The sequence below is a fragment of the Poecilia formosa genome, unplaced genomic scaffold (genome assembly GCF_000485575.1).
Source record: "Poecilia formosa unplaced genomic scaffold, Poecilia_formosa-5.1.2 Scaffold236, whole genome shotgun sequence".
Taxonomy (NCBI): domain Eukaryota; kingdom Metazoa; phylum Chordata; class Actinopteri; order Cyprinodontiformes; family Poeciliidae; genus Poecilia; species Poecilia formosa.
This window is the reverse complement of record NW_006800175.1, coordinates 275,264-287,485: the sequence shown is the minus strand read 5'-3', so window position 1 is coordinate 287,485 and position 12,222 is coordinate 275,264. Positions and strand designations below refer to the sequence as shown.

At 36.7% G+C, this 12,222-nt stretch overlaps 1 protein-coding gene across 1 annotated transcript in view; it reads left to right on the top strand.

The window, feature by feature from the left end:
* Positions 1–295: 295 nt before the first annotated feature.
* Positions 296–12,222, top strand: part of smarcd3b (SWI/SNF related BAF chromatin remodeling complex subunit D3b) — a 48,601-nt gene continuing 36,674 nt past the window's right edge. The window contains exon 1 of the mRNA XM_016680194.1: positions 296–589. Coding sequence (XP_016535680.1) covers positions 578–589 — 12 coding nt within the window. The 5' untranslated portion in view covers positions 296–577. The remainder of the gene's footprint in view (positions 590–12,222) is intronic.

Sequence of the window (12,222 nt, the reverse complement as noted above, 5' to 3'; positions counted from 1 at the left end):
TATAAATGTATGAATAAGATGGTGAAAATATGACTCCATTTTTTTGAATTTTTTTTTATGATGATGGCTAAATGAACCAAAAAATATTCCCGTATTTTTTCTTTTATTATTATTATTATTATTATTTATGTGTAACTTTACGAATTGTATCCCATTTTGTTGACATCCCCAAACCCGCCTCTAAATAAAACCTGCTGCTGATGATGAGGGGGATAATTTGTTGACGCTCCCTTCCTCTGGTAATTTTTCATTATATCGCCTCTCCAGCAGGGACCGCGCCTGCGCCCCTACGCTCCTTCTACCCCCCCTTCCCGACCGAGGCTTCTCCAATCCGGGCTCTGGCTCCATCCCCGGCTCGGCGTCCCACAGGCCAGCGCTAATAAGTCGCTTAGCTGCCCAGTAATGGGGAAGTGGTAGAGAGAGTGACAGAGAGAAAGAGAGGGAGAGAGACGCCGCTGTGCTGAAAGCCGAGAGGAAGTTGAGGTGGGAAGCTCCGGACTAAAGACCCGCTCCACACAACAGACGGACACATCCTACAGTTGCTGTTGTTGAAACGCTCCCCAAAAAGCGCATAGTGATGGAGAGAAAGGTATGGATGCTTATGCTACCTTGTAGCACATTTTGCTCTGAGTCTCTGCCTGCTCATAAATCCGCATCCACCATGAAAACTATTCCTTGTTACATTTTTTTCCTGACGTTAAGCTCAGGATTATAGTGCGCATTGGAGTTTTTTTTTTTTTTTTTCTCCGTTTTGCTGCTATTTATTGTGCGTGTGGAGGGGAGAAAACATACCGGGATTAAATTGCGCTTGGTGAATTTGGGATTATTTCAAGGCTAGCCTTTAGGTTTAGTACGCGGCGTTTTAGTTAACGCCGAGCAAGGAGTGGGATGTGGATATTTTGAGGCTTCAGTGTTTGCCTGTCTGCATCATCACACAGCACAGTGTATAGTTGCAGGCTGCACCTCCGCTCCCCCACCCCGCCACCCCTCACCGTTTTGCAGCCGACGCAGACAGCAGCGCGGCTTGTTAACCTTGACTGGTGTGGGAAACAGACACTTGAGGAGTAATAGACGGGATGCACCTCCCTGAGGAGGGCACACCATCACATCTTCTCACTTTTTCTGCACATACGTCCCAATTTGACACCTTAATTTAGTTATAGTAATCAGAGGTGGGTAGAGTACCCTGAAATTGCTCTTAAGAGTAGCTATAGCATATTTTGACTGGTAAAAGTGAAAAGTAGAGCTAAAAAGTAAATTGGCTACTTAAAACTACAGTATGTAACTTTTATTTTATTTTTTAATCAGTTTTTTTACGTATTTGTTAAAACTGTCACTATATATTGACAAATATGAGACAAATAATCTGAAAAGATCGATCACTCTCAGGTACTCGCTGCTAAATGTACTAATGGCGTCGTTATCGGTGGCTATGCTAACTAGCCTGAGCTTTCATGACGGGCTATGCTAGCTGCAGCGTAGTAGAGAAGTAAGGGGAAGAAGGGATGAGCAGCACCACTTAGAATTGTGATTGACAGCGCTAAGATCCTCGCTCTGATTGGTTGTTTTTAGTTAGCACTGGGAGAAGCAAATTTTTTCTGGTTATCTTCTTCATAGCATACTGTCACAACATAATGACTGTTGTGACAGTCATTATGTTCAATAAATAGTTTCAATAAATAGTTTTAAAAATATGTATTTTTTAAATCAAATTTATAAACTACACCTTTAAGTGTGTAACTTTTATTTTTAAGAAAATCGTTTTTTTATTATTTGTTAAATATATTTTTTTAAACAAACAGTGGAGTCTGAGACAGTCTGTGGAAAAAAATCAATCTCCTCCCTCAATGTCTGAATAAATGCCAGAAACAAACCAAATAGAGCTTGGAGGAGGATCTTAGTGCTGCCAATCATTACTGTGTACACGCTGATAAATGTACTAAACGGGAGAAATATAGCCACCGTCGTCATCGGTGGCTATGGTAACTAGCCTTAGTATTCAGAGCAAGCTCTACGTTCCAGAAGCTGCAGCATAGCAGAAAGGAAGGGGTAGCATGCACATGAGAGTGATCGACAGCGCTGAGAACCTCCTCCTGACTCTCATTGGTTGTTTTTGACAGAGTGGTGTATTTCTGCAGTTAGTACTGGGAGCACTGGGAGAAGGCAAAAAAGCTTGTTTTTCAGATTATCTGTCTTAAACTACACTGTTGTGACAAAGTGACAGTTCTAATAAATATGTAAAAAAACAACAACATGATTTTATAAAAGTCACGTACTGTAGCTTTAAGTACTGATTAGAGGTGTGCATTACGGCATATTTTGGTACTGATCCGGTACCAAAATATACCAATACTGGTACAAATACTTTTTATTTAAGTTTTATATATCATCAAACTTCTGAGCGTTTGGTGGTGGTACAGAATTTGGAGAAAGTTTAAGTGTCTAAAAAATACTTTAATAACATATTAATCTACTTTATTATCACCAAAGTACTACAACATATCGTGATAAAAGTCCATATTTCCCACTCCTGATATAAACAATACTCAAAATTATAGTAATTTATTTTGGAACAACATGGGGCTACTGCTGCCATCCATAAATTTATGTATAAAACTACTTATTAATGTATTTTAATTTGCATTTTGGACTGGGAACCAAAACTCCAGCCCAAAGGCCCACACCGTTGTAAATCCGGCCCTGGTCATCCGACAGAGAAATATATAAAGTTATCTGCAAATTCTGATATTTTAAAGACTAAAGCAATACAAATTAAATAATAAGATTACAAAATAACACATTTCAAGCAGAAGAAGCAGTTTTCCAAAAACTTTTTTTAAATAAAACTTATAAAACTAATTAAATTAGAGTAGGTATTGCTGGAAAAGCATAACAAACTTTCATGGATAGTGTCTGGTGTTTAATTCACTTGACCTCCAAATGGCAAACAGGCCCGGAAGATAGAAAATAACACTAAAACAAGAAAGTTTGTGTAAAAACAAGAACTCACACTTTAATAAACTGTAGTAAAGTTACATGTGTTTGATAAAGTATCCAGAAATGTTACTCAAATAAGAGTAGTGACACTTAATAAAATTATTAATTGATTAAAAGGTCTATAAGTCTATTTTTCCCTAAAAAAAGTTGCTCAACTAAGTGTAAGTAGTTACTACTCACCTCTGATAATAACAAGGAAAACATGACTTTTAGTTTGTTGCATAAGTGCAGAAAAAAAAGTTTTATTTTTACAGTTAATGTGCTGGCAGGCTGTGCCGCACGCAGCAGCAGGAGAGAGGAATTTGGGGTGTATGGCTGAAACTAGATCTACTTCTGCTGAGTCAAAGGAAAATTTCATTTTTATGTTAAAGCAGTAGTCAGCAGCAGCAGCAGCTCCAGCTCATTCCCATAAGATCCAACTGAACATATTCTGTTTCTTCTGAGCTCCTGAGTTTTATAAAGTAGGCTTAGAAAAAGATAAACATCTGTGCTTGTTGTTTACATAAAAAATGTATTGATTTATACTACAAATCTGGCTAAGCTAATCTGTACATACAAAGTTTAAGGAATACTACTAATTCATAAAAGTTGTTGATAGTGCTATTGTTATTAATAGTATTAGTATTATTGTCAAACAATCTTTATTTATCAGTTGTGTTTCTCATCCTGCCTTTTGACCTGAAGCAACAAAATATTCATCTAAGCTACATCTCCTTCTAAACCTAGCTAAACATATTGTTGCTAACTCAGGCTAGCGGCTAACAAACAGTTGTGTGGATACCAGCAGCCATGGTTGTTATTACTAGCTAACCTATGTAGCTAAAGCAGCTTAGCATATTTTCCTCAATTGTGTTAACAAGCTTTTTCCTATATTCAGGTAGCTTTGCTAAGCATTAGCATAGCATTGGAAAACGTGTTAGCACTACTGCAGAAGCTAGCAGTTTATATGTTTCAGCTGTTAGCCTTTGTTAATAACTCCAACTATGGTGTTACAAAACAGTTAATCTAGAAATTATTGGTATATTTTTTAGCATATTTTGGTATTTGTGGCTGTTTTTTGAGCTCAAAAGTGTGTGGAAATTGCATTATTTTTATGCTAAATATATATAACCTGCTTCCAAGCTTATTAACTGTTGCTTCATCACAACATAAATAAACATTGAATCAATTTTAGAATAAGTTTCTTTTTGGTTTTGTTGTTTTCTGTATGGTTAATTTGAAAAATGGCTTCATATTTGCATTTCTTACTAATTAAATTACCAAAACAAATCAACTTTCCAGTCGTTGTCTTATTGAGAAATCGAACAGAATATCTATAATATTTTATAATCATAGTAATGTCAGAAAACTCCAGGTGATGTGAATTTTTCATTCAGTTGCGATTCCATCACAGACTTTTCCATGAAACATATTTAAAATTTCCATCTTTTCTGCTTCATCTTCTCTTTCTAAGAAGAATATTCCTCTCATAAAGAGTCAGAGTCTGGAAGATGCTTTTCTGTTTTAAGGTTTGTGGCGTAGAAGAAGTGTTTGGTCATTGTTCGGGCTGCTTCTGTGGAAAAAAAAAGGAAACGGGACTAAAATAGCTTCGTTTCAAGCTGCAGTCTTCCCTAACCCAGCTGCTGGCACAGATATCGCCCTCAGTATAAAGAAAGGAGAACAGTCCATTCTCATTAGTATGCAATGTGCCATCACAGCTTCCGATGTCTGATAAAGGATCAGAGAATCAGCTCCTTTTACAGTTTGCTGAACGCCTGACCTGCCTTTTTTAGGAAAACCACACACACACACACACACACACCAGTCACTTTGTTCAGCCATGTTTGAAATTCAGCTTGGGATCCCCATCACGGTCTCCTGCGTTGTTGTTTTTTTAACTTATTTTGAGACTGATTTTATGGAAAATTTGGGTTAGAAAGTTAAACATTTAGTGGCTCAGTTTTGTGCACATTTGTATTAACTGCTGCAACTAACGATTGCCGTAATATTTGATTAATTTATTGATTATACTGGCGATTAGTCGTTTAGTCGGATAAAAAATAGTCAAATTCTGCAGATTTTTTAAAAGTCAGTATTAGAAATACATTAAACAAATAATAATTCTTTCTTAAATAAGAAAATAAACATTGCCTAAAGTGTGATAATATAGGATTCATTTAGTGCGAGCTTGATCATTTGTAGCAAAGAATAAATCTGCATCTAAAAAGAATATTTATGCTTGACTTATTAATACAGACTTGGAATTATCTGTTTGTTTATTTATTTTTTTATTAATTGATTAATAATCAAATAGCAAAAGGTGATTCATACGAGAATTTGAACCAGATGAAGGTTTTATGTTTTCATCTTAAATACAAAATATATTTATTTTTTGTCCAGTTTTCCCTTAATTACTGTTCTACATATGTTTTTCTTTTGGCAAGTAGCCTTTTTTAGAGTCTACTCCAGTGATTGATTAATCAATAAAATAACTGATTAATCATGATTAATTTGAATAATCTTCAGAATTAACTAATCTCCTTCAGTCTGATACCTGTAAATAAAATCCAGTGCAACCTGCTACCTTCAATAAAGCTCAACTGTTGGCACTCCACTGATTTCGCCTCTATGAATGAGTGACAGGAAGAAAGCTATTGTTCAAAGAAAGCCATAAGAAGTTCCTTTTACGCTTTGCCACAACCCATGAGATCAAGATCGACCTTTTTGACCTACATGCAAAAAGCTAGGTGTGGCGGAAAGCTAACAATGCACATCAGCCCACCCAACATCCACATGGCAACCATGGTGGATGTTCACAGGTGATTGATAGAGATGGAGACCTGTTTTTATAAAATAAAATAATTAGGACAACGTGAAAAACTGTTTAAAAATTTTAGGATTTATGATGATTAAGTATCCCTGTTCCTACAAAAACAATACTGTTAGTTTATTGCTGCTTGGTTTTTTTTCCTGAAAGTGCTTTTGAGTTGATAATTTTGGCCCATGTAGCAAAACGTTACAGGGTAAAAGAGCTACAACTGGAGATGAGGTTTTCCTTCCATCCTAAACAAACATCCAGACGTCATGTAAAAGGCCAGTGAATTAAAAAATTAAATCATTGCTGCTGTCAGCAATCTGGAAATGTTGTTTTGAGGTTTGAATATTTTGATTCCTATAAACTTTTTGAACATTTTACCTTTTTTTTTTGTTTTTTGTTTTTTTTAAATTCTCCCACTTCATTACATCTATAAATGTATTATTACGGTTCTAAATCGAGAATTTCCTGACCTAAATTCAGAGTCTCCAGTTTCAGGAGCAGATAATTTCCGTGTTTTGATCACCGTTATCTTACCTAAAGCTTTGCAGTGTCCTGGCTCTGGCCTTTTTCCTGTCTTTTATATAGAACCGTTTTTATCTTTTTAAACCTTGCTTCCATTTATAAACCAGATAATGAGATTGCCCACTCGACTCTGAAGCAAAATGTCTGGCCTGTAATGGTCTCACAGTTCAGAGCAGCTGGCTGACCTATTTTAAAGGGAAACGGTTCAATACTGAACACTTTAAACTGCCTCTGATGATCGTGCATGTTGCTCTTATACTTCTGTCTGGTTTTGCTAAGAAAAATTATGGTGAAATGTGAAAATTTTATTTAAAGAAGAATCGATGTGGGCAGTTAATCTGCAATGTCAAAAGATTGTATAATTGGTAACTGCCTTTTTGGAGGACAACTGTTCCTTCTTTGTTGGATGTTGTGTAGTTGGACAGATTTATATTCATTTTTTTTGTTGTTGCAATATTATTCATATTTTAGCTATTTTGTTATGATGCGTAACCATAGCAACAGTGTGGTTTGCAACAGGGAGCAGCTGACAAAGATTAGAAAAGCGGAAATAATATTTAATTTCCTCTCTGGGATTAATAAATATTTTTGAATTGGATTTAATTAGTAAAAAGCACGTTAAAGGAGTGAAAAATGCCAACATTCAAACTGTTACTTGACTGGAACCATTTAGCATTCATTTTATTGTTGTATGAAAGTAGCAAACATTCACATTTACATTGAAATTTGGCATCTTTAGCATACAATCTGACAATATGAGCAGTTAATTATTGTCTAAATGGCATAATTTGGTTGTTTTCAGTGGTTATGAATTGATGCGTGATCCCTGTTCGGTGTTTAAGGTTTTGTTTTTCCCTAAAAGATGTATCCCAGAATGACGAAAGGTAAACAAATCAGCACTGTTTATGGAAATAACTGACCCAAAATGTTTTCTTAACTAACCCGATCCACCTGAATCCAAGGAGATGTGGAGTATACACTTAAACCTTGCTGTTGTCATGGTAAAATAATTTTCAAATATTTGAGTGTTGCTTATATTCATTTGAGGTTAGGTTCACACAGCATTCGAATGTGACCCAAATTGGATCTTCTTTTGTCCATTTGCGACTTTTTTGCTCAAAGACCATATTTGAGCCACTTCCATAAGAACCTTCCAAATGTAATAGGCTCTCCCTTTACCTAGCAACCCAGGCAAAGCCCAGCCCGTTACCTAGCAACCCAGGGAAAGCCCAGCCCGTTACCTAGCAACCCAGGCAAACCCCAGCCCGTTACCTAGCAACCCAAGCAGAACTCCAGTACATCTGGTCTGCCTAAAAAATACAAGACAGTTGCAGTTGATCCAAAACGCTGCTGCTCACATTTTCACTAAAACCGGGAAGATAGAGCACATCACTGCAGTTTTAAAGTCTTTACATGGCTCCCTGTAGTGAAAAACTGTTGTTGGTTTATAAATCGCTGAACGGCTTGGCACCAAAATATATTAAAGAGCTGTTGTTGGTGTTATTGTTGCGTTAACCTTCCAGATTTCTCAGATCTTCTGGTTCTGCAGCATTCAGCTTCTGTTCACCACAAACTTCCAGAAAACTGTGAAACAGCTGAAACACCGAGTTCCTCCGTTTTAGAGTTGCTTTGGAACCATAACAAGTGGAATGTAGACCAACATATTTGTGGTTCATTGGTAATTTTAACTTGTTGCTGAAATGCGCTATACAAATAAACTTGATTGCTTGATTGCTTCGTCAGCTGGTTTTAATGCTGTACAATGGCTGCTGGAAGAGACAAGCGTTTTGTCGTTGACTTTCATTCAGAATCTACTTGCTGCATTCTAGTTGGCTGTGTAGGAGGCTCTCTTTCTGCTTTTCAAAAATGTACGGTTGTATAATTGCACATCTGTTTGCAGCAACTTTCACGTGCGAGGGTAAATGTTGAGTTGGGTGGTCTTGGCCAGCAGCAGTTTATTGGGATTTCACTGCAAAAACACAAAATCTTATCAAGGTATTTTAGACTATTAAGGCAAATATCTTACTACAGTTGAAATATGACAAAGCTGAAGTATGAATAGCTTTTCAGCAAGATACATGAGCTTGTTTTAAGTTAATACTATTTCAGTTGACAGATAATGTTACTTATAACAACACATCTTTCCAATATTAGAAGTGAAGTAATCTGTCTATGGAACTAGTACTTTTTTTAAATCAACATTAAGGAATTATTGACTTAAACAAGCTCCTATATTTTGCTGAAAAGTTACTTATGAGTTAGTTTTATCTTATTTCAACTATATTAAAGTATTTTTACTAGAAAAAAGACAAAAATACGTGGTGAGATTTTATGGTTTTTTTAATGTTAAAGTGACAAGAGGCCCTAAAACAGCTCATTCTGAAAGAAACTCACAATGGCCAAATCTCATTATTTAAGAACAAATTTGTACAAAAACAAATGTAACGAACATATTTTATGTAGCCCATAAACCTATCCTAACCTGTTCAAGAAGCGTAAAAGGTCATGATTAAGCAGCATCCTTTTTTGTGTTGAGCTAACTCATGAGAACTATTGAAGAAAGAAGCTTGAATTTCAATAATCTCTTGTGAAGAGCATCCTGCAGGATTTTCATCCAGTCTTTTTTCTCTCCTAAGTGTATTTAATTTCCAGTTTCACAGTTTTTGCTCTGAAATCAGCCTGGTCTCAGTCCGCCAGCTGCTGCTCCACTTCTCAAATCACTAAAGTCGGTGTTGCTCTCGCACCATTGGCTGCTGGCTCTGAATGCTGAGCGGATTATCCCGCTGCCATGGTTACAGCAAACAGGAAATGCCTGGAGGCAGGTAGTGCTGCGGGCTCGTCCCAGTGTGCTGTTTGCCGCTCGTGGGAGGGTGGGGGGGGGACGTGGCTGTTTTACTGTTACCCCATCTTTCCATCTGCTCTTGCAGTGGTTCCTTTTTATAGGCGCTGGATGCTTTGTCCCTGAAACTCTTATTTGTGGCTTAAAAGAACCTTGCCAGCACAGCACAACCATCCAGGAGGAACACGGCTGCTTTTCATCTATTTCCCCACAGTTAAACGTTCCAAATCACTTTGAGCGCAAAACATCAGCAGATGCCCCCTTTATTTCCAGTTGTCATGGGAGACTTTTCTCTCTTTCTCTGCAGGTTCTTCTTCGCTGCACATGCCTCGCTCGCTGTGAGAAATCAGCGCTGAAATGTACTTCTTCTCTCCTTTAATCCCCCCCCTCAGCGAAGGCGCAGGTCTCGCTTTTGTGGAGTCCCTTTGAAGGCAGCCGTCGGCCATTGAGTAGCTCGCCGAGAACTCTGGCCTTTAAGCAGCTTGAGCTGAGTTTTGTCTGCAGCTATTAAACTGAAGAAAGAGAAGCGAGGGGCCCAGCAGTGGGAGCGAATCAGATTTTCTCCATGCCCTCTGTACAGTCCACATTACCCCTAGTGCACCCCATCTGTCTGTGACAATAATGTTGACAAGGGCAGGTTCACAGTCTCTGGTATGTAAACGTTGCCACTGGGAACTGCAAGTTATCCCTCAGCACTCATATAAAATTTGACTCCTCTCTTTCTGCTTCTCCCCTCTGCGTAATTGGTAAAATCTCTGCAGTTTTCTCTCAAACACGTTGAAGCAGAGGGTTTGTCATTTCCAGTTGTTGCTGTATGAATCCTTCAATTCATAGGGGTTTTTTTTTGTCCTTAATTTTAATCATGCACGTCATTTTTGGCCAAATAGTGTTGGTTTACAAATGTAAAAGTCTGAAAAAGCAACAATTTGTGGCAGATGTTTGCAATTATTTGTTACTTTTTAACTGACTTTTGACTGATTAATTGAGTTATTGGATAAAAAAAAATTGCACATTTAGCAGATTTTTCATTTAAACCACTAATACCTTATTATATAATACTAGAAACACATTCAAAAAATGCAAATGCAATTCATTTTTTAAATAAGAAAATAAACATTTTATTGCTCAAAATGCAATATTATAGCATTTCTGTAATGTACGCTTGATCATTTGTAGGTTAATTAATATTTATATTAACCTAGAAATAATTGAAAAGTAAAAGGTGCTTAATAGGAGATTTTGTGTTTTTGTAAGCAAATTGCCTTTTTTGAGTCTGTATACTCCAGTTAGCAATTAATCAATTACGAAATTAGTTGACAATTATTTCAATAATCGATTAATTACGATTAATTGTGATTAATAATTTCAGTCCTAATAAAGTGTGGCCTCTCCCATTCCCACCCACATATCAGGAATAGAGCATCAGTGCCAGCCACTTTTCAAATCTTGCAACATTAGATTTAGGTCTAGACTTTGACTAGACCATTCGAAGTCTTAAATATGCTTTTCATGCTACTTCTGGCTGGATGCTTATACCTGTGATTCCCAAACCTTATCAAAAATTGGGGGTCCAATGTTTTTCTTTTCTTTTATTTTATGTTTTTGTCCAGTTGCAACTATTTGGCTGATATTCAGCAGCTAATGATGATTAATTTTAGCCACAATAATTTCACATTTAATGTTCAAGCTATCAAGTTAGTGAAAAAGTAAGATAAGAAAATATTTTCTCATTAGATTTAAAGCTATATTAATTTGAACAAATATTAATAGTCTGGTCTTTGCAGTTTATTTTTTATTTATTGTGTTTTAATATTTTTTTGGTTATCAAACAAACAAAAGTGGCAGCTGATGATTAATCTCTGCTCTTTCTCCTCTGTGGATGTAACTGTTTTTCTTAACATCCCTGACTTTTTGTCCTTTTCAAGCTTCGTGTTGCATGGAGACATGAAGCCATCTTGAATTTGGATAAATATGTACCTTTGTTGTGAAACTGGATGGAAATGGTGGTTTGGGAGAGTTTTGAAAACCGACATTTGAAAGGCCTGCGTTGGACTCTTTGGCTCCACCCAGCGGCCAAAAAAGGAAGTGAAGAATTAAGCTTCAAAACAAAAGTTATTTATTTATTTTAGCATTTCTTTTCAGATATAAATTTATAATGAAAACAAGCTTATATTCACAGTAAATAGCAATATGAATATTATAATAAGTTCTCCTTTCTGAGGCTGCACATCACTTCCCCGCCTGTCTGTTTTGCTCCCCCTACTGGTCATTAATAATAACCTCCGCATCTCCTTTACCCCTTGCAAGCCCCCTCTGCTTCCCTGTCTGCTTCACTGGGACATCACTATTTGGTAAGGCTGACTGGATTTGGTGAGGGAGACGTCGGGGGCCCAGCAGGGGGGTTTATGTTAGCTTTATGCATTGCCTGTGCTGCTGGATCTCTTTGTTATCAGTCGACGCCCATAGCTGGAGAAAAGCGGGCCCTATTCCTGCCTTTTGACCTTGTAGGAAACTGTAACTCGCACCTTGCTTGATTGTGTTTTTGTGTGAATAAAAATGTAGACTGACGTCACACAGGACCTATTTTTATAATACTGTCACAAGCATAGACAATAAAACGTTTGTTAAAAATAGAAATCAGTGAAGGTTACGGAATGTCCTAAAATGAATTACTGGTGGCTGCAGTACTCACAAGTGGACACCAGGTGTCGCCACCAAGCAAATTAAAACTACAAAGAATTTGAAAATCGATAAACTGATTCCAATATTTGGAGGTTTAAAGTAAATTTAATGGGTTAAATGTGAAATTATTAACTTTTGTTACATTTGATGACTATTTTTGAATCAAACATTACAGTAATGCTGTTTTTATAATTAAAAATAAAACAATCTGCACTTTTTAAAGATGATACACCGATTTTTTTTTTCTTTTTGTGGGAAATGATGATTAAAAGTTGATTGTAATTTTCCAAGAAATTCAGGTGCTGTTGCCTCTGTATTTCTGTTCAACTCAGTTAAAGTTTATTTTACTAAGGCCTGCACAGTACAAAATGTTAGATGACAGAAA